The 22,978-nt window shown below is 45.5% G+C and overlaps 1 protein-coding gene across 4 annotated transcripts in view; it reads left to right on the top strand.

Moving 5' to 3' along the window:
* The first annotated feature begins 14,733 nt into the window (after nucleotides 1-14,733).
* The window catches only part of TRIM55 (tripartite motif containing 55), a 33,970-nt gene continuing 25,725 nt past the window's right edge, over nucleotides 14,734-22,978 (top strand). For 3 of the 4 annotated variants that reach the window (XM_050312831.1, XM_050312815.1, XM_050312823.1), the window contains exons 1-3: nucleotides 14,734-15,037; nucleotides 15,441-15,613; nucleotides 22,536-22,701. In XM_050312831.1, coding sequence (XP_050168788.1) covers nucleotides 14,849-15,037; nucleotides 15,441-15,613; nucleotides 22,536-22,701 — 528 coding nt within the window. In that variant the 5' untranslated portion in view covers nucleotides 14,734-14,848. The remainder of the gene's footprint in view (nucleotides 15,038-15,440; nucleotides 15,614-22,535; nucleotides 22,702-22,978) is intronic. The other variant, XM_050312805.1, reaches the window with a different exon arrangement.

Raw genomic sequence — 22,978 nt, 5'->3', positions numbered from 1 at the left:
CAAGGATGCTGAGATTGATATGGGGTGACCAGCATAGAAGAACAAACCTTCACATCCCCAGATGTTCAACCACTTCCTTTTTCTTCATTGGTTTAAAAACCAAGCTCCCCAACTTTTTCCTCCATCCCTGTACAGTGGGATGGGACTCTCAGGGTAAACCAGGATTAGGAGGTGGAGTGATACTCTCAGGGCAATATAAGATCAGGAAGACAAGGCTTGTACAACTGACAGCAGGCAAGGAGTGCAAAACCAGCTACAGCAAGCCAGGCAGGAGTCGAACCTACAATCTTCTGATCCGTAGTCAGACACGTTATCCATTGCACCACTGGCCCCCAGATATTGGGATTCATACATGAGGGTGGTTCCCGCTCTCCACCCCATGGCTCCTGCCTGGCCCCAAAGGGAAGACCCTGATTTCCAGCACCACCGAAATGCAGAGTTTGCACAGTGAAAATCCCAATTTCTGTGTCCAAGCCCCATATCTGATGTTGCTCCACTGTGATTAAGAGCTTTGCAAGTGCAAGATGAGAACAAGTCACATTGTGTCACCTGCTGCAATATCTGTGCTGAAAGGAAAAAGGAAAAACATCATAATATCATCCAGTTCCCAAATTTTGGCAGTTGTATCATGCCAGACACAATACAGACACAGACAGTTGCTCACAGACTCTGTCATGCCCCTGCCGCTAGCAGCCATTTGGGCCAGCAGAGCCTGCCTGTTCCCATGGTGTCTGGAGGAGGAATCCCAGCTGGTGGGAGAAGGAAATGGGATCTGCTGCTTCCATGATCCTGTGGCAGATGAGCCTTGTAGCCTTCACCCCATTCTTGGTCCTGCCTCCTTGGAAGGACCCCAGAGCAGATAGACAGGGCCTGCAGGGCTGGAACAGGCTGTGTTGCAGTGCAGAGCTGATCTGTTCAGAGGGAAAAGGGCAGCTCTGAAGGCAGCAAGATAGCATCAGCACCTCATCTTCCAGGGAACCCCCACGCCACTGTCACAGCGATACCTCTCCCGTTACGACGTGCCTGACTCAGTCTGCACGTTGGTTCCTGCCCCAGACTCTGAGTTACTCTTGGTCCAGGCCCCATAATTTTTTCCTGCAGCTCAGCTACCGGAGACAATGCTCTTTGGACTGCCAGAACAGTCTTTGTCTTTTAATTCATACAAAGCATCACACTGGTACTTCACAAAGGAGACCAGTGTGCCCACAACTGCAGTCTTGGTCACTTGATAGGCTCCACAAAGGCACAAGATCCCAGAGCTTGTTTTACAGTTTTTACCTATCAGTCACATGCAAACTAAGTTTTGCTTTTCCAGGAACACCCAGGGATTTATAACATTTTGGATGCAATCTCAGAATTTCTTGGTGACCTTGCTGCCCACTTTTCTGAGCCCTTTGATTACCTTACAGCAGTCAAAAATGTTGACCCATCACTGATAATAACTTGTGTGTCAGTGAGCTGCAAGCTTCTTTCAGTGGTATCCTTTGATTGCAGTTTGATTTCTGGTATGACACTTGTCCATTCAGGCTTTCATAAACAGGTCTATACCAGAGAGAGACAGGATACTGGAAACAAACTCTGCAGTATTTAGCCCTGGTTTCATTAGGCAAATGAAAAAAAAAAAAAACAAAGCAGTTAACCAGTGTTGAACATTAGGTAGCATGGCAAAACATGAATAGCTCTTTTCTTCATTCCTTAGGAGCAGGATGGGATTCATGCAAACCTGCTGCCAGGGAAAATGCCGGGAGCTGTTGGAGACAGACATTAATCACTGCAACTCTATTTGTACATGCATTGCTACTGTGCTTCCCTCAGCAGTGGTGATTTTGCCTGACTATACTGTGATAAGTGATGGCTTTTGGCTTGATTTGCTTGTGAGTGCTCCTTCAATTCATGGACTATCTTGTGGGGTACTGAAGGTATTATGTTCTGGATAACAATGAAGTTGTTGAGGATGAAGTTTGAAAGGAGGATGAGCCAGTTTAGCATCTCCTTGCTACAAAGTAAAGAGGTTCCACCTCTCCTCCCCCCTTCACTGCCCTCAGCTACACAACTTGCCTTGTCCTTGCTCTGGTGGTCTGTGGTCACTCCAGGCACCTGAGTTAACTTGATAATCTGGTAAAAAAGTGGGTAATTTTCCAAGGGTCAGCGAGGTGAATCAGCTCAGGTGGTGTGATGAGGAGACCAGACTTTGTAGCCAGGGCCAGCATAAGAGGAGGTGAGAGGCTCAGGCTGCCCCATCCTGCTGGCCAGGGCAGCTCAGCCTTCTGCAGGTGCTTGCCAAACTGCATCCTGGAGGAGGAGTGTTGTGCTGAGGTGATGAAGCAGAAGACATGGAGTGGGAGACAGGTGTGAGAAGTGGGGAAGGTATCCAGTAGGTGTGAGGTAGAGCCACTGTCTGCCTCCACACAGCTCACTTCAGACCTGTTGTTTCCATTGTGTCTTCATTTTCATTCTTACTCGCTTTATGTTTTGCAGGTGCAAGTAAGGTGGGTAGTGAATGTGAGGCCAAATTCCTCCAGATTGCCTCAGGCTGGTGCAGAGGGGTAAGCACTGAGGGGAGCAGCTCCTTCATAAGCAGAGACTTACAAATAGCTCCTCTTTTGCAGGTGGGTTTTGGGGTTTTTCCCCTGGATTAGTAATGAAAAACCACAAAGTGAATGAAAGGTGGGAAGCATGTCCATGTTGTATGCTGGGGGCACACAACAGCAGGAAGAATGTAATTGCAAACAGGAGTTCACAGGGGTGGAGGTGGTGCCTTTTCCTATTTGGGAATCTTGGACTTGCACCTATTCCTCCTGCTGGCAGTCAGAGAGATGATCAGGTAGGATAGAGGGCTGCCATGTAGCTCAGAGATCCAAGGGATGTTACCCCTACTGTGATGATGGGATGAAGGATGTTGCTAGAAAAGAGTAGCCCCTCAGATTTCGATGCACTTCTAACAGAATGCTCTGAGCAAACAAGGCCACTCTTTTGCCTAGTGGAACACGTAAAGCATTCAAAAACAGCTGTGTTGTGGTGCCTGGCAATTTGGAAAGCAGGACCCAGTGAGATGGGCCCTCCTTGAACCAAGGAGAGGGCTGCAGCCAAGACTAATGATTTGAGACAAAGCATTGGTCAAGCAGCAAACCATCCTAATGCCTGGAGAAAGCTGGAGCCAGAGCTGGAAAATCAGGTTCGCAGCCCAGGGAGGGAGTGAAAAAAAACTAGAAATGAATCATAGAATCATAGAATTAACTGGGTTGGAAGAGACCTCCGAGATCATCAAGTCCAACCCTTGATCCAACCCCACTGTGATTACCAGATCATGGCACTGAGTGCCACATCCAGCCTCGTCTTAAAAACCTCCAGGGACAGTGAATCCACCACCTCTGAGAAGGGGTAATACACCTCTAAGAGACACTTTCTCCTTCTTCTGACTATTGCCTGTCCAGGAGGGAGCAGGGGGGCTGCAGCTGAAGGAAGGCACATTTACTTGGATGTTTGCACATAATACTTTGGATGTTATGGAGAACAAGCTGGCAATCCGGAGTGCTTCTAAGGTGCCCCAAGCTCTACGTGGAGTTTTACCACATCCTTTGGCAAGCAACAAGTCATTAGTATCCAATTACACTGAAATCATACTTAATACAAGACAGGTTAAGACAAAAAGCAAATAAAAACATATGCTCACAGTTGCCAAGACAGATAAACTTATAAAAGAGGTAGGTGGGGAAATGAGAGAAAACCAGGCTTCAGTTACTGGCTTTGAAGATTAAATCAGCAAGGCTATTCCCTCATATCCAGGCATTTTGCCACAGGCTCTCCTGACACAGTGAGGAGCAAAGAGTCTGTCTTTCTCCACACCTTAAACCTCCGGCTGTGTTGACCAAGAAGTTTTTCCTTGTGGGGGAACAAAGTACCTCTCATGACCTCCTAAAATTTTTCTCCTTAAACTCCAAATTCTTCCAATCCTAGGAGGTTCACCACCTTAGTATGGAGCTCCTGCTATTTCTTCCCTATTCAAGAGACAGGATGGCCTTTCCTCTTGGCAAAAATAAGAATGATTTCATTCCTTTAGCATTACCTGGCTAACTAACTACCTTGGCTCAAGTGCTAAGCCAGAGTGCTGTCATGGGAAAGGCACTGGTTCAGTTTGTGATGTCTCAATACCACCACTTTCTTTTTCTCTTTTTCTTTATTTTTTTTTAAATTTTTTTCTGTAATAGTGTAAACATCTCTTCTTTGCCCTGCCTGCTATCATTATTCTGCTGGGCACGCAAGAAAGTGTGTGTTCCTAGTCAGGCTTGGTTTGGAGGTGACATGTTGTTTCAAGCTAGTGCTGGGAACAGAAGGAAGGGGAGCCAGCTCCTGCCTGCTCAAGCAGAGGCTGCTCCTTCCTTGATTGATGGGACTTGTCTTTTCAGGGAGAGGGTAAGACAGTCCACTCCCTTCATGGAAGAGGATAAAGGAGATGAGGATTGTGGGAAGGAGGAGAAGCAGGTTTCTGTGGTGCGGTGAAGTAGCAGAGGAGGTGGAGGCGTTGTGCTGGGCTTGAGGAATCATTTTTAAAGGACATATTCAATGCAGAGGACATCCTGAGACTTGCCACTGTGCATGCACATGCAGTCTCCTTTCTTACTCTGTTGTGTCTTTTTCACTTTGCATCTTCCAGTTACCTCTGCAAATGTCCTCCTGCCAGTTTTACAAAGTGGCCTCACATGGGGACCTCACGGAGATGGCCATTACCCGGCTGGCAGCGCAGTTTCCTGCCTAAGCTGGGAGGAAATGGTCCAGTGTCTTTCTTCCCTCCTGCATGGCTTCTACAGCATTTGGGATTGAGGGAGGAGTGGGGTCAACACCAGGCCAGGGCTGGAGAGCAGAGGCACTGATCCTGCTGCCTCCCACATGCTGGAGAGGTATGCTTCTGTCAGAAAGCTGTAAGCCACTGAATCACATGGAATCAATTAGGTTGGAAAAGACCTCTGAGATCATCAAGTCCAACCTATTACTGAACACCACCATGTCAACTAAACCATGGGACTAAATGCCACATCCAGTCTTTCCTTAAACACCCCCAGGGAAGGTGACTTCACCACCTCCCTGGGCAGTCCATTCCAATGTCTAATCACCCTTTCTGTGAAGAAATTTTTTCTAATGTTCAACGTAAACCTCCCCTGGTGCCCCTTAAGACTATGTCCTGCTGTTCTGTCACTAGTTGCCCAGGAGAAGAGACTGACCCCCGCCTGGCTACAACCTCCTTTCAGGCAATTGTAGAGAGTGATAAAGTCAATCCTGAGGTTCCTCTTCTGCAGGCTAAACAACTCCAGCTCCCTCAGCTTCTCTTCACAGGATGTGCTCCAGACCTTTCACCAACTTCATTACCCTTCTCTGGACCTCATGAGAGAAAGGATGAAAATGAGAACACCAAGATGGAAAAAGATGGAGCTTCCTGCTCTACGCATGGGCCTCTTCAGATGTTCTATTTTTAAATTTCCAGCTTGGTGTATCTTGTGAGGTCTGATGTAAAGAGTGTTTCACCTGGGAACACATTTAGAAGTCACCAGAGAAAGGATGAGAGAGTTGTCACCTTCTTCCTGCCTGACTAGGTGACGCTTACTTCGTTAAAGAAACATACTTCCCTGAAAGTGAAGTATAGGTGACTTCAGTTCTGGGAATGAGCAGCCCATCTGAACACATTCCAGGAGGCCAAGGAATTGGCTATGAGACCTGGCATATCCAGAGCACCCTAACGAATGCAACATGAGATATGACATGCAGAAGAAGCTTCTAAGGAAGCATTGCACCATCTCAGGAGATCACCTCCACACCTGGTGATGTGTGAGAGATCTTGCCAGTTCAGATGAGAAAGGATGGGAGCCTGCATAGTTTTTTTAAGTATTCTGTAAATATAATCTATTTTAGATGGATATTAATGGATTTTTTCATGGCTGAATTATTTTATTTGAATTTTTTACTTCATCTCTTCAGGATTAAGTGGGATTTCAGTGCTACTGATTGCCCACTGGCATTGCTTGCTGGAGTTTACAGTGAACTGTTATCCTGTGGCCACCTAGCTCATGTCAGGCTCCTTGGCATGTTTTTTCTGAGTACTAAAAGTTAGTGATAGCCATACCTGCCCCATTTTGGCTGCAGGAATGTGGTCCCTGGTGAGTACCTCTGGTGGAGGTCAGGGATGGGAGAGGCATCTTCTACTGGCAGAAATTACAGTGGGCACTGGTGTGGAATGAAAGATTTGCTCTGGGCTTGACTCTGGAGGTTCCTCAATGTGTCTGTCAGGGGTCCAATAAGAAGTTCAGTGATGAGCAGGAATCTTCTTCCCCACACCAAAATGCCCTATTTTTTGAGCTGGAATTACAACCAGTGACTAATGATTACTCTGAAAGCACCACAGCCCTCTACCCTGAGCTATCAAAAGATGAGAGATGTGGTCCTGAGAGAAACTCCCATCAGGATCCCGCGGTAGTCACAGTCCCGGCAGCATGATGGCAAGTAGCAAATGCATCACTCTCAGATATGGGGAACCAAGGCCTAAAAGGCACCTTAAATACAGATTTCTGCACAAAATACTGCTGCTGCAAAGTGCTTCCTAGCAATGATTAGGGATGGAAATAGCACCAAGGCCATACTGAGTGGGTAACTAGAAGACGTGTGATTTGTAGTCTACTCTTAAATAAATCTATTATCACCTCTCTCATGTTTGCATTACAGTCTTTTGGATTATCAGAAGCAGCAGAACCATGCTGTGCACTGCTCCAGCTTGTCACCTCTCAAGAGTTCCCTTAAGTAATATTGTCTGCACACCTGCAACAGGATAGAGATGAGGCAGAGCTGACCCCACGGCATCATAAAAAAAAGCAACACAAGTGACTCAAGGAAGCAAACCTTGCAAAAAATTACATCCAACAGAGGGTCTGTCCTTACACCACCTCTCCTTGTTTGTAGGTTTCATTATCAGTGCAGCTCTAAATGCACAGCAGCTCCAGCACTGATCCAGTGCTCTGCTTATGCCACCACATCCCTGTGCCCCACACATGCCCATCTTCTCCCCTAGTTGCCTTCTCCTGATCCAAAGAGTGGCAGAGGCAGGGGATGTGGGATCAGCAGTGCTCTGTTTTCTCAGCTCATTGGCCAGAGTGGTGGGACGAGGGAGTATGTTCAGCTCACAGCAGCACACCTTCCCTTGCATACAATCCTGGAGCAGCCTCCTTCAGTGCTAACGGCTGGAGTCACAAGAGTCACCCTCCCTGCTGAAGACAGGCTGTGCTTGGCTGGCTGAGGAGGAGGTAAGGGGAGAATTTGGGGTGGGGAGGAAGACAGCCAGCCCCAAACTCTTTGGCTTCTCCCCAGATCATAGTATCAGACTATTATGATGCAGCTTATTGCCCAACCCTGACTGCATAAGGTAAGACTGCATAGTGAGGGATGTGCATCCTCAGGCAGCTCAGGCAAAACACAAATCTTACTGCAAACCTGCCCTCTCTGTGGCAAGATCAAAGCCTTTGAAAAGACACACACGATCTGAGTTATTTTATGGCCAAAGGACTTGCTCTGCACCCTTTCTTCCCTTGCATTCCCTAAACTTTGCCAGAATCAGACAAACTAACTCCTAGGGAACAGCCTGGTGGGAGAGGGTGACACAACACCACACATGCAGACATGGGCCAACATGCATGAGATGCTTCATGAAGTGATAATTCAAAAGGATGTTAATCTAACAGACTTGGTACAATGAGCACAATGTCACAGTGTCACAGTGGATGGCATTCCTGATCATAGCTAAAAATGCCTTCATTCAACTCCTGCCTGGCTTGAAGGCATTTCCAGCTGGTTTTGTCCTTACAAAGGCCTGCATCTCTCTCCTAAACATTGTACTCCCCTATGCTCACATGGATCTCATGTGAAGGAGTGGGGAAAAGAATTTGGCTAGAATATGGCCAAAAGGGAAACTTGCTCTTCTTGTCTGACTTTCAAAAGGAAAAAAAACCACTGGTACTCAGAAATGAATAGTCATGCTGGTTTTTCTATATGCCTTAAGAGCATTTTCAGAGCAAAGGAACACATGAAAGGAAAACAAAGGAGCTTGAAAAAACAAAGCCAAGGAACCTCTGTCACCTCTGTCACCAGACACATGTTAAACAGGCACTTGAATAGTTCTGGTAGCAACTTACTGTGTGAAAACCTTCCTGCCCCCATACAGAATATTTTTGTTTAGCTGTAATACCGAAATGTTTGATCCTTTTTCTTTGAGCACTGAATGAGCACTGAATCTCTATTCTGTCCTGAAGGAATGACCCTCAAGATGGCGATGGATGAAAACATAACTAGACCATCCTGGGGGGCTGGGATAGAGTCTCAGCACATCTATGGTGTGGTGCAAAGTCACATGCTGAGTATACACTTAAAATCAGTCTCCCCTTTAAACTATAGACCTCAGCATTGTCCTGGAAAAAAAAAAAAAAAAAAAAAGCCCTGCTCTGCCAGCTGAGCAACGGAGAGAATACTGAAATAGCATCAAAAGTGGCTTATGTCAAGCAGACCAAGGCTAGGGAGAAACCTGACACTGGAACAGGGCTGTATCTCTGTGAAGTGATGAGCTGATGCCAGCTGGGAAGTCTGAGCTGGATCTGTGCTGTGAAACACAAGTCTCTTCTCTCTGAACATCACTCTCCTTTCTTACTGGCAGAGCTGGGGTTGCAGCAGCGGGGTGTGAAATAGAGTGTTATGGCCTGTTAAGTCCAGAGCAAAAATCAGATCTGTCCCCCAGTCAAAATTCCTGCTGTTAGAGCACTGCAATCCCCTTTTCCTTAAGCTCAGGAGGCCCCCTAGCACTGCCCCTGCTGAGCCACCTCTGTCCATCCTCACTATCACAGCACTAATTCCTCCACTGCTAACCCAGCACCAAATATCCCTGTTATTCCACAAAATGCAGGTACTAGGGGAGGAGCTGCCATTCCTTCCTCTCTGCTAGTAGGGGAGACATCTACCCATCATTTACAAACAGGCTCCTATGGGATGCTGTGACAGCAGAGTAGAGAGCAAAGAGTCAGGGGTGCATTTGAAAAGTGGGGGATTATGTTAAAATAGTAAAGCATTTGATTGCTTAATCTCCAAAATGGAAAGGGTATTCTCTCACTTTTCTAACTGGTGTGTTCTCCCATTTTTCTAACTGCTTTTGTTATATTTATATCCTTTCTTCCTTCATGTCTCATTTTCACTGCAGGGCATATTTGGGGGTGTGGAAAAGCAAGCCTGTGCCTGTTATCTGTGAAACTTGTCCCTAGCCCTGGAAAGGACCTATTTTTAACCTGCAGTAATGCAGTCCTATTTCTTTCCCACATGCAGTCCTTCCTCCGTGAAGGGCTTTGGACATACTTTTATGCCTTGCCTGTGAAATGTGGATTTCTTTCTAGCAGTAATGAGTGGAGGGGATGAGGGTTTGGAAATCTCTGGGCTTGTAAAGTTGTGTGTGGCTCAGGGAGATGCTGTACTGCTCATCCAGTGTTTGTTGTCCCACAGCCTATCTTTTCAGGCTCACTGATTTTGAGACTTTAAAGAATACAGATAATTGCAGGGAAGATGATAAACACCTCGTGTTAATCACCTTTCAGGGTCGCCCTGAAGGGTACAGCCTGACCACCATTTCTCATCCTGATCTTGAGGACTGTGAGGAAACCAGAACTTTCTTTTGGGAGGGCTTTGTTTCCCTGTGTCCCCTAAAGCTGGGTGACAGCTTCACACTGGCTTGCTCACACTGCTGGAGGATGGAAGGAAGCTAAAGGATCCTTCTTCTCCCAGGCAGACAGCTGGGGCAACAACCCATGTCTTGATGTCCCACTGATGGCTGAGCCACAGCACACAGTAGCGAGTTTGTCCACAGATTCTCCGTGTTTCAGGGTCTTTTAATCCAAATCCCTGAGGTTTGCCTGATATAATTTATGTTGTGAATTCACTAGTGAATCTGGAAAAGAAGTTATTATCTAGTTAATCTACCCTTTCATCCCATTTTTCTGTCTGTTTACTGCAAACTGTGGAAGTTCCTTGAGCGTGGATAAGCCCAGAGAAGGCTGCTTGTGAGCACAATTCAGCTCAGGTCAGTGTCCATCCCTTGTTCAAAGGAAAAGGGCAGACATCATCTCTCTGTCTGGTCTTTGTAGCTTGTCCCTGAAATCTTGTGTCTTGCACATCTGATGTGCTCCCAGTGACTCACCCTTGGAAATGCTTTGAGCTTGCCCCTGCTTCCGTGATTTCATATGTGCAAAAGGAAATTTCGAAAGATGTCATTATCTTCTGTGCTGGTCCTTGTTTTTCTGGAGATCTGAAACCATCTCGGATTGTTTTTAGAAGGTCTCCAAATACTGACCGCATATGGCCTGTCATCACCTATGAGGTACACAAAGACAAATATATATATGTGTTGAGTGGAAAAAATGTCAGTCTCAAACAGCAACTGTTTTTGAAAGCACTTGTCTCTGTTGCAAAGGCTTTCTGCATAAATTGAGTCATGTACAGGGGTAGTTTCAGTGTTTATTATGGGGTGTATATTGATCACCATAAAATCATGAAATGCAAAATACCTTTTGCAGTTTGCAGTTGTATAGGTAGGAGGGCTTCATCTTATAGCTGGCTCATTGGCTTAGTAAGTTGTTGCCAATGTAAGTGAAATTTGAGTCTCTGCAACATACTGACTGTAGGTGGGAATGCCAGTGCTCACTATCTGCTCCTGAGGGACTGTTCATGGGCACATACAGAAGGTGAGATGGATGGAGAGCCTCCCCTAACCTCCCCAAAGGATGCTTGGCTAAAAATGTAAATCTTTTCAGCAGGAACAACAAGCAGAGTTAGGAGTATGGGAAGAGGGGAAGCCTGCATTGCCATTTTTCTCAGTCTCACATTCAGGTGGGCAGAACTGGAGGCAGCAAGCTCGTTTTTATTAAAATGTATTGGTTGGGAAGCCAGGACTTCTCACTGGAGGTGAACAAGGCAGGGCAAAACAGGGGGATATGGGCAGATGGGTCTGCTGGTCCCCCCTTGCATTGGCAGTGGCTGCTTCCCTCTGGCCCCACAAGGGCACCCACCAGACCTGTCCTCTTCCAGCAGCAGGGTTGTGGAAAGCCTGCAGGTGAGCCCCATCAGGTTCGGGAGTACGGGAAGCTGCTGGAGGCAGCAGGGTGGGGGTGGGTATCACTCCCTGCCAAAGGATGATGGGCAGCTGCCATCTGCTTTAGGCAGCTGCCAGTGTAGAGTTCCCCACCCGCAGGCTGGATGGTAGGGGTGGCAGGGTGCTCACTCATCCCCCAGGACAGGTGGGAGGTGAGGAGGTGGCAGCAAGCCAGGGCACCGTCACCCCATGGACCGGGATGCTTCTCAGCACCCACCGTGTTCGGGATAGCACACTGGGGCAAGGAACCTGCTGCTTGCAGAGTGGCTTTGTCCCTACCAGGCTTGGTGGGGAAGCAAGTCACATGGGAGTACGTTTTTGCCAGTATCCTCTAGCAAAAGTACACTTTTTTCTCTTTGTTTTCCTGTCATGCAAGAGAGCCACAGGGATGATTTTCTGAACAACACACAAGAACTTAACAGCACTGGTACAAGGTAAGAGGTTACGGAGGGGAATTCTGTGAATGCAAAACCCAGAGATGTCATTATGGCATTGAAACCTGAAGCTGGGCATCCTTCAAGCTCTTCTTCCTCCTCCAAATCCCACTGCTAAGGCCACTGCTTTGCAGTCAGTCTTCCAGGTTCTCCAGGCCAGCAGTCTACAGGCTGCAAGCTATTACTTGGTGTAAAACAGGAGTTAGAAGCAGTATCTGTAAAAGCAAGCATTATCTTTAGGAGTTAATACTCTGGTTGTGTCAACAAAGCCAGGTAACACTCCTGGGCCAGCAATACTCCAAGGGAAAAAAAAAAAAAGAAAAAGAGAGATATTTTCCTCTTTGTTATCACTGGTAGAAATTCACAGTTTCTGTCCAGGAATGGGATTAAAGCAGGTCCTCTTGCGCATGGCTTGGCTTGGTGACTCTTTGGAGGTGGACTGCTGTGCATCCTGGTGGTCTTCCCTTGCAGGTGTGGAAGGGGAGAAAGAGGAGGGGGACAGGGCTGCCAGGGAGAGATGGGAGGGTGCCAGGCTCTTTCTTGGCGCAAGTCCTTCAAAGCCTGTCCTAAATAATCCCTACTGAAGACCAGCTGCAGGGCCTTTTGTGTCTCCACAGACTCTTGGGCTTTGCTCTTCTCTTCTTCCCTGTTGCAGAGTGGTCACACAGTGTGTGGCTTTCCTGGCATTTCTCATCCAGCCTTCACAAGTGTGGTCATTTCTTTACCTAGCATTCACTGCTGTGGCTCAGAATACTTAGACAGAAAAACCTGTGCTAACTGTTCAGTGCCTGAACTCCATATTTCTGCCATAAAATATTTCAGCTCAGGCCTCACTGCAGAAGGTGGGTTTCTCTTTGTTTTGTTGACTCTTTTTTATGGTTGTGCCATTTATTACCTGTTCTATGTTAGCATGCTTCAGCACACAGAAAGGGGAAAACCAGCAGCAGACCAGACTGTCCCTCACTTCTTTGCTCAGATGTCCTCTGCATCAGGTGTCCTGCTCAGCTTGATAACAGAAGGCTTCTATGAGTTACCACGGGTAAGTATAAATTTACCAGAATCGCATCCCAGAGGCACATTACACCCTGAGGGGTGCTTCGGTTCATTGTCCAAAGGGCCAACACAGTGGCATGACCCCCCTGCTTTTTTCCATGCCATGAACACCCCCTTCCCTACATCACCTCATGCCAGTGTTTCTGTGTGCTGACATTTCTAACCTTCAGCTTTTCCTGCAGAATTTCTCTGCTTCCTCCTGTGTAGTGAGGTGAAGGGGCCTGCCCTGCCAGGTGAGGACAGTTTTCCTCATCTAATTCAAAGCTCCTTACTGAAGCAGGTTTTGATATGCAAGGGGCAGCTGACTCAGAGTTAGGAGGGCAAGAATGAGGCGTTGAAATTCCTCCAGATGCAGAAGTCACCTCTGACCCAGCCATGGAGGGGAAGAAGAGAAATATCTACTTGCTACTGCCAGGGGAGGCTCCCTGCCAGCCCTGCTAAAGCCCCAGCTGTCCGTGGCTCAGCTGCCGGAACAGCTTCTCCCACTCAACTCTGTGCTCTTGTCTGCACCAGGCAGTCAAAGCAAAAGTGTGATTTCAAATGGGTTTAACTAAGCTATCACTAATTTCCCACAAATGCAAGACTTCAGAAAAATCTGTTTTTATGGGAGTGCTGACAAACATACATGTAAGTTTACACAGGGGAATTTTCAGCTCAGTGGGCTGCAAATGAGTACAGGAGTTCACCCAAACACTTAAGAAGCGTGCAAGGTATTGAAAATAAAATAGTCAATAACACATTTAATTTAATATGATTCATTACCATTGCATGCAGAGAATAGCATTAATTTTCATGCAGAAATCCATGCAAATCTTCACTTTTATATTTTCCTGAGGTGCATAGTTTCCAGACTGGTGTTGCATGCAGACAAAGGGCCTTCCTTTGGAATTAGGATCTGCCCCTGGATTCGTAGGGGACTCACTCAGCTGCTCTATTGCATATTTCAGATACAAACTGTATACAGGCATGAGGCTGAATAAACTTGAGAGGTTTTTACAAGACACTTAACAGAGAAAGTATTGTAGTTATTGATTACACGAGAAGACAATATTCTGATTACATGTACAGTACAGTGGCGAAGTGATTTTATACAGTAATGCAGGGACTTTGGCTTAAATCTGAGGATGAGATATTTATTGCTTGTACAGTTGTGTGATAAATTATTGGCAAGTAGAAGCACAGATGGCTTTCCCTTAAGATCAGGCATCACATGTCACAAATTATCTGGGAAATTGTCATTTTAAAAATAACTCTGGAATAAGTGCCAAGCTGAGAGGGATATCAGTGTCTAATAAACAGATATAAACACAGCAGTGCCCAAAACTAAAATTTATTTGAATTAAACTATGCAGAGAGAGCATAGGTATAACTAGTGCCTATTTTCCAGCAGCACAAATTAAAGCTTTTCACACTGTATTTCTTCTGTTCCTTTCTCATCAGGAAATTCAAATAATGTTTTTCATGCATATTTAATCTGCTGTGGAGTTAATGGCATGAATAGTCATGTTAGATTCTTATGTTACAGTTCCTAAAACCAAAACCTTACCAGAAGAAACTTAGGCAACAGTTACAGGCAGGCAATTTCTTTTTAATCTAGTTTTCAGGGTGGTGACATGTTTACCCCCTGAAGCGTCCAAGCTCCAGAGCAGCCATTGCTCCTATTGTCTTCTCCAGTAACCACATGTGCTTCACACCCTACCTGGAAAGGTAGGATCCTGGAGCCTGCCAAAACACAAGGGCAAAATTGCATCCTGCATCTCATGGCCTTGGCTGCTTGCTCCAAATAGAGAATTTGTTAGGCTTCAGCATGTGGCTGAGGCAGCCCTTCACTCCCCGTTGGGAGGAAGGAAGATAAGGGAAGGGAGTGGATGGCCTTTGCTTATCTCTCCCCCCCTCCTCGAGGGGTGAAGGCCACTGTGTGTGAGTGAGGAAAGCCAGGGCCTCTCCGGCCTCCCCCCCTTCCCCCGGCAGCCGTCACCTGTCCCAGCCTATCCTCCTCTCAGGCGCATATATGGGCACGGCAGGACGGCATCTTGTGACGCAGTGCTGCTAAAAACAGCCCCGGCTCCCTCCGGCCCTCGCTTGAACAATGTCCTCCGGCCAGAGCAACCCAGACAGCCTCTGATCCCAGCACAGCCTTGGACTTATTTCAAGGGAAATTAACCTGGAAACCTCTCCACAAGGCCTTGGTCCTGAGCATATGCCCCTGGAAAAGCTAGGGATGAGCACCTCCCTGAGCTATAAGTCCTTCTCCAAAGAGCAACAAACTATGGACAACCTGGAGAAACAGCTGATCTGCCCCATCTGCTTGGAGATGTTCACCAAGCCTGTAGTCATCCTACCCTGCCAGCACAACCTCTGTCGGAAATGCGCCAGTGACATCTTCCAGGTAGGTTTCTTTCCACAGAGAGCTCTGCTTCCCAAGCGGCACAGGCTGGAATGAATGGGAAAGCAGGTTTTTTACATGTTTCGTTGATTGATTTTAACAGTTGGAGAGACGGGGGGAGGGGGGAAGTGATTTAAAACCAAAGTTGTTGTCCCCAGGGACCAGAGCTGAGCTAACAGGAGGTGAAAGTGTCACCTGTTTGCTGCGGGGACATGGCCAAGTGTGAGCTGAGGGACTGGCCTCTGACCAGTAGTCGCCAGGTGCTTTTCCAGGGTTGGTGTGTTGGAGCTCCTCTCTTACTGGGCGTAGTGACAAACAGTTTCCTACCATTTGGTGCTTTGGGAAGAGATTTTCATGATTTTTCCTGGCCTTACCCTCCTCTCCTTGTGCTACTTGGCAAGAACAGGCCTCCAACCCCTACCTGCCGACCAGGGGAGGCACAACTGTGGCGTCGGGAGGCCGCTTCCGCTGTCCCTCCTGCAGGCACGAGGTGGTCCTGGACCGACATGGTGTCTACGGGCTGCAGAGAAACCTGCTGGTGGAGAACATCATCGACATCTACAAGCAGGAGTCCACAAGGTAATGAGGAACGTGTGTCCTTCAGAGGGGGTTTGACGCAAAAGAAGGCATGGCTTAGGGGACTGACCCTTTGGTCTTTCCATTTGGCATGCGTGAGGTTAATTCAGTTGTTTTCCCTCTTGGAAATGTGGAAAAGGATCATGCTGCCATGCCTGCCTGTCTGTTTGCTGTGCAATGAAGTCATCTCTCATTGAGCAGAGAAAACCAGATCCAAATAGGTGCTGAGCTTCCCTGAGCTTCCCTTGCAGCAGAATGCTGGGCTTATTCACACAAGCTTGCCAGTGCAAGCAAAGTCCTTAAGGTCAGCACAGCTACTCACATGAACAAGGGAAAAGTAGCTGATATCATTTATTGCAAAAACAGTGCAGACAATTCTTATTTGTCTTTAACCTGTGTGTTCTCATGCTATAAAAGGGAAAGAATTTCAAATCTTATTAGAAAATCCTGAGGGACAGACAGTACAAACAAGGAGAAAACTGAAATTCACACAGAAAGTCCACTGCATCATAATGTTAAATCAAAACTCATTAATAAAAAGTCTCCATTCCTGTCAGCTTGGGATGTGAACTCATGAAATCAAGTCTTATTCATGAGTCCACGAAAGAGAAGGAATAACCAGAAATAATACGTATCAGAGTTGCTTGGATATACACAAGGATCAAGACCTCAGGGCAGAGGAATGACTTAATCCTAAAAAGTAAGGTTACTCCTGAATGGTAATTTCCTGCATTGGATGAGTAAAGAATCCAGCAACAGGAAAATGTTTTCTCCTCTCTCTTTCCCTCAGATGGGTTGGATGCATGATACCACTGTGGAGAACTTAGTAGCGGGGACAGTGGAAGGGAGATGATTCTTTCTCTCTACCCTGCTCTTATGAAACCCCTCCTGGAATACTTGATCCAACTCTGTGATCCTTAGCACAAGAAAGGCCTGGACCTGCTGGAGTGAATCCAGATGAGGGACCCAAGGATGATCAGAGGACTAAAGCACTTCTCCTCTGAAGATAGGTTGAGAGAGTTGAGGTTGTTCAACCTGGAGAAGAGAAGGCTCCGGGAAGACTTTAGAGCAGCCTTCCAGTACCCAAAGGGAGCAGAGAAGGACAGTCACCAGCAGAGAGAATGTTTTGGAATCTGACGGTGGCTTTGACTATTCTCAGCTGTTTGAATCTCTCTGAGGACTGTTGTAGCTGGGCATAGGTTGGAGCTCCAAAGCACTGGAGAGCACGAAGCTGGCTTAAAATTGTTCTTTCTGCTGCCCTTTGCGCTCAGTGCCAAGTGAGGGTCATCTAACCCTGTGTGTGTCATTGATATCCAAATATTATTTTAGTTAGGAAAAACTTGGAGGAAATTAATCAGCAAAGCTACGATGATGGACTTGGCTTTTGACGAAATAAGCTGGACATGTGTGACCTCATGTCTTCTTTAGTTTTGATTTATTTTTCAGCTCACAGTTGTATTTAACTTAAAAAAATAAAGAGATACACCTCCTTTTCCCATATAGTTCATGGGCAATTGGAACAAAATTCAATTAAACAGAAATGTCAGAATAGATTTAGTAGATTTGTTTAAAATTCCACAGAAGGTAAAACAAGGGAGAATAGAAAAAAAATATAAACACATATTTGCTTATATATTTGTCCAAATGGTTCATTTATTTAATCTGTTAAGGGGCTTATTTAACCTTCATGTATGTCCTTAGAATGAAAGTTACTGTTAGGGTTACATAGCAGCAGCAGCATGAATAGCAGCAATTATCTAAAGCATTTGGCCCTTTGTGGGCCTCAGCTGCTTATCTCCCTCTGCCTAACATTCCTAGGGCTCCCCTGAGAGTGTGAGCAAGATCTGCCATGGCTTTACCCTGTGCTGTCCCACTGAAACCAAGACCAGGGAAATCAAGTCTTCTCCACTTCCCCCTTTTTGTACTTGTCTCTTTCATACTGATGATTGGGGTCTGGCAGAGGTACATAGGAAGAAGGATGAGATGTGATCTTTGCCTCCTTGTTTATTCCCAAGACAACTCTTCAAACTAGGAGCACCCATGATTTTCAGACAGGAATGCCTTCCCCTTGAGTCCTCCTGTGGGCGTAATTCACTACAACTACATGTGCCAGAATGATGCCAGTTCCTAGCTGCATTTTACATGAACTGTAAAAGAGTGAGGGGAGTTCATTTAGATAATAAACCTTTTCTCCTGCTTAGACAAAAATAGCTTATTTCAGAAATTTTTTGGTGTTTGGGATTTGTTGTTTGTTTCTTTGTATTGGGATTTCTATTTGAATTAGGGAATTTATTTTTTTCTAAATTAAAGCTGGTGCAGGCACTGGGCTATGAGGTTGGGAGGGTCTGAGCCATCACATGCAGATCTACTAAATATCACATCATATGGTCTTTTATCCCATTGCTCATCGAATTCCAGCTGATGGCAGCATAGCCTGTCGCCCAATTTAGAATGTATTAGCAACACAAGGGAAGAAATCTTCAAGCAGGTGGTGGCTCCTACAAAGCTTTAAAGGATGCCAAAGGACTGAACGCAGTGGAAATGGGGTTGGCTAAAAATTAAACCAATCTTTGAAAGTCTGTAGGCCACTGATCACCTGAACTATCTGAGGAACATCAGGATGCCTGCTGCCACCAGAAAAGGGTAGCAACACGAGGCTGTGGCTTTTTGTAGGATCTGGCAGCCTCTAATGAGCTCTGCTGGCTGCTCCACATCAAAGGTGCTGTGGGCTTTGTTACGAGCTGAATCCTGATCAGGGAGAGTCAAGCACTCTTTCTGCCTTGCACCTACCAGGGAGAGCCCAAGGTACAGGCTGTCCCTGCAGCCCCAGAGTGTGCAGCAGGGACCAGGTGCTGTGCTGAGGGTCAGCCTGCGTGGGCTCTGTGAAGGCAGTGATGTGCTGTGGGGCTGGGCAGCCAGAACTGCCAGAGGCAGCTGTCCCTGACCCCTCTGAAGTCTTAGTCTGAGCTCCCAAAGGAGGACATGGCTCTCCAGGACAGGCTGCAGAAGTGTCTGGAGATCTCACATAGGCTGGGCCCATCTGAGATAGGGAAATGAGCTCTCTGACCACTGGTCACCAAGAAAGGGAGTTGCAGGAGGAGCCAGCCCCACAGGCTGTGCAGTGAGAGAGATGACGAGCGAGATCACCTGGATATTCTCCTACTCCCCACAGACACAAAGCCCCAAACTCAGCTGCACCAATAGTTTTCTTGGGTCAGGCATTCATGCTACTACTATAACAGAGCTACAGGAATCCTTATGTCTGTATGAAATTCTATAGTCTTCTAATTTTTCAAGCCTCGTATTTACCCTGGGTATTGGTGGGCTTTTCTCTGCTTTTGAGAGAGTCCATTGCTGTGGTTGATTTTCAAGGACCACCTCCTCCAAGGTCAAAAATGGTCTATCCCCATATACAGGAACTCAAGCAATGGTGACAGGGTATCTGCAGTGATTAACCAGGAGCTCCTGATAAAAATAGAACATTGAAAAAGAAGCAAAAGGAAGTTGGACAGGTAATTCAGAAAGATTTTGAGACGCTGTCTGAGCATGTAGAGATGAAGTTAAAAAAGCCAAAGCCTGCCTGGAACTGAATCTGGCAAGGGACATGAAGGCTAACAAGAGCTTAATGAGGTACATCAGCAGCAGAAGGAAGAATGGGAAAGGTGTAAGTTCACTGCCAAATGGAGGAGGGTCTCATGTAACAAAAGAAATAGGAAATACCAAGGTGCTCAGTGCCACCTCCACCTCAAACTTTACTAAAAAATCAGTCTTCAGGAATCCCAGGATGCTGAAACCAGTTGGAAAGTCTAGAGCAAGGAAAATTTACCTTGGTGGAGGGGGCTAAGGTTAGGGAATATTAAAAAAAAAATCGGAAATCCTGAGAGGAGGCATCTATAAGTAGTGAGGGAGCTAAATAATGTTGTTGCAAGATCACTCTCAATAATCTTTGAAAGGCTGTGGTTATTGGGGTAGTTTCCTGTGCATTGGACAGGACTGGAAGAATACCAATGTTCCTCCAATCTTCAAGGACTGCAAGTACTAGAGTCTGGGGAACTCCAGGCTGGTCATCTTCACACTGGTCCCTAGAAAGCACTTCAAGAAAATCCTCCTTTTCAAATATATAAAAGACAAGAATGTGATTAGAAATAGTCCGCGTGGATTTATGAAGAGGAAATCAGCCCAACCAATCTTATAGCCCTTTATAGTGAGATGACTAACTCTGTGTGTGAGAGGTTGTTGTTTATCTAGACTTTAGACACTGTGTCCTGTGACATCTTTATTGACAAACTGTTGAAATAAGGTCTAGAGTGGACAGTGGAAAGTGAACTGGACTGAAAACTGCCTGTACTACGAGACTCAAAGGATCATGCTGAGCAGTATGAGGTCAGGTGGAGACCAGTCATTAGTGCTGTATGCACCAGGCTGACACTGAGGCAAATACAGTTTAATAACTAATGATTTCACATAATGTGCCTCATACAGTCATGTAGATTCTTTCCATCCTCTTACCAGTTGCAGACCCTAGGTGATGTGATGGTACAGGAAGGGCTACAGCTATCTTAGGATTCTCAGTAAAAACACTATTAAGGTTGGATTCAGGATTACAGTAGGGACATTTTTGGATTTGAAAAAATCCTAGAAAACATGCCTTCTAACAAACCAGCAGTTATGTTCTTAATTGAAGTGTGCTTCTTTAGAGGTTGTGTTTCGGCCTTTGCTACACCAACATAGACCTAGAGGATCCCCACTGAAGTCACTGAAGAATGTTGTGCTAAAAATCTCTCCTTTTGCACAGCCTAGGACGGAGACAGTAAATCTGTTTATTTCTAGTCTTCTGACACTGTCTTCAGGGCCCCACTAGTTCAGGGAGTTCTGCCAGGTTTCTTCCAGCTCTCTGCGGCACCTTTGAAGGTTGTCTGCTTCTGGCTGAACTTGCCTGACACCGTCACCTTTTTGCTCTGTGCAATATGTCTTTCATGCAACTGGCACCACTCCAGTGTCCAATAAAATTCTAGTAGCTTCTGGCTCCGATCTTGTAAATATTTGCAGGAAGAGCCACTATTTCAGGCTTAATTAATCACTTTGAAATTCATTATATTGCCCTCACACATGGGCCCTCCCACTGGTGCACTATAACGTGAATATATTAGGGGCTGTTTGCAGTCATCTGCAAACAATGGAAAGCATTTTTTATGGAGGAGACACGCCTCTTTTGACTAGCATTGAAGTGATGCTGGATTAGACAAAGTGCCTTATGTTAATGGAAATCTGACCCAAATAACATAGGCGTCCTTCAGAAGGGTTTGTCTTGTTTTATTCTGGTATATCATGTTATATTTCAGATTACAGATTTTCCTTATGATCCTTTTAAATCCCAGGGCACTCTTGAATTAAAAAAAAAAGAATGCGTAAGACATTTTCTATCTTGCTTGATTTTTTTTTCTAAATGCACCTAACTGATCACATTTCATTCCCCTCAGAAGAGAAAAATCTGTACTTTATCATTAAAAAATAAATGCCATATCCACTCTACCAAGCTGTATGGAAAAACTCTACTGTAAGATAATATAAAATAATGATTTTTCCATACATTCTTAAGCTTTAATAGAATGACTGGTTGCCTCCTTGCTACAGAGCTCTGTAGAATGGCTTTAAAAAATGTTCCCATGTAATTCCACTAAATTCTATAGTTTAGGAAAATATTTTCTATCTAATGATGAAAAGATATATTATATGTTGCCATTGTTCCACTTGCTACAGCTAAATCATAGATCCCCTTGTAAACAGTAGCAGAAGGGGATAATGGTTTATGCTGGAAATGCTTAACATTGCCACACTAAAAGTGTCAGCTTTTGGAAGCTTAAACACCCAGACATACTCTCTCCATCAATCTACTTACCCTGTCTCCTGGTACCACATCATCACACACTCATGTGCTTGACACAGGTGTGCTCAGGGTGTTAAGCCTGAAGCATGGCCTCACAAAAGCACCACCCTGCCCTCGTGTACCAAACCACAGCTCTCACTCGCACTAGGAACATCAGCCAAATGGCTCATTTGAAGGAACCTGCAACTAAATTAGTTCCTAAAATAGCAGCTTGTGTAAACTCGTGTGTATACAGCCAAATCATTTTGGGGAAGGGAAGATCAGGACGGAGCTATAATATGGTGACAGTTCCTGGCTTAGCATTCATGTGTGACCCGAGCCCTTTGTGATGGGTGCAATTGACTGTCCTACTATTAAAACTGTTTGACACATGTATAAGCTAGAAGTGGGCCATAAAATTAATTTGTGTGACACCTTTTTTTGGTTGCTGGCCTATATTAAAGGCTGAAAGGACCTAGTCCTGTCTGATATTGACAATCCTGATCAGCACCTCACAAAGCTCATCAGCAGAGATACAGAGTTGAGGGCCTAAAGGTTCATCAGGATCTACAGCTCTTGCTTCAAATGAGTCCCCTTTGTAAGAGCTTAGTTGCATTAAGGCCAAGTGCCCAACATTTTGCAAGATGAACCAGAAAGCAATTAGGTTTATTTCGATTTCAGACAGATGTTAGATAACATGCTAATTAAAATACATGAGTAGTCTGAGATCAGGTTTAGTGAGGTTGTTTAAATTTTTAAATATGAGCAAGGGTTTTGTCACACTCCGAGTCTCATTCCTCACTCATATGGGAATCCTGTACTTGTCATATTGTCATCATATATCCTCATGCTATATTGTCATCATATCCTATTGGGTCAGGACTTGAACTGTACCACTATTTAGTCATCCCACAGAGCAGGTTTAAGTCTACACTGCATATTCAAGTCAACCTTGGATGCTGCTATTCGAATGTACCGTATTTCATGCTAATTCTCGTAGGTGTTGTCATCAGAAACCCATGAGCACCAAGTTTGTTTTAAACTTGTTTTCTTTTGCAGACCTGAAAGGAAATGTGACCAGCCAATGTGCGAAGAGCATGAAGATGAGAGAATTAATATCTATTGTTTGAACTGTGAAATGCCCACCTGCTCCTTGTGCAAAGTCTTTGGTGCCCACAAAGACTGTCAAGTTGCTCCTCTCACAAATGTTTACCAGCAGCAGAAGGTAAATATCTTCGAGTATCTCATAGTCCTCCCTGCAACTAACAGGAACATCCACAGGAGAATATTCCTATGGGCTTCCTGTGAGATTCCAAAAGGGTCTGGGGGTGCCTTTGCCACTCTCGTGTGTGAGTGAAAGGCTCTTATAAATCTGCAGGAACTTTTTAGAAACACAGGAAAATAAATTTAGGAGAGATCACACAGAAAGATATTACATTGTCCCAATTTTTGTTATTATAGTGAGCAAACATTTTAGAGAGTAATTTGATGTGAAGCTGAGG

This window comes from Myiozetetes cayanensis, unplaced genomic scaffold, assembly GCF_022539395.1.
Source record: "Myiozetetes cayanensis isolate MyiCay16 unplaced genomic scaffold, myiCay2020 scf1, whole genome shotgun sequence".
Lineage (NCBI taxonomy): Eukaryota > Metazoa > Chordata > Aves > Passeriformes > Tyrannidae > Myiozetetes > Myiozetetes cayanensis.
This window is presented reverse-complemented; position numbering and strand designations above follow the sequence as displayed.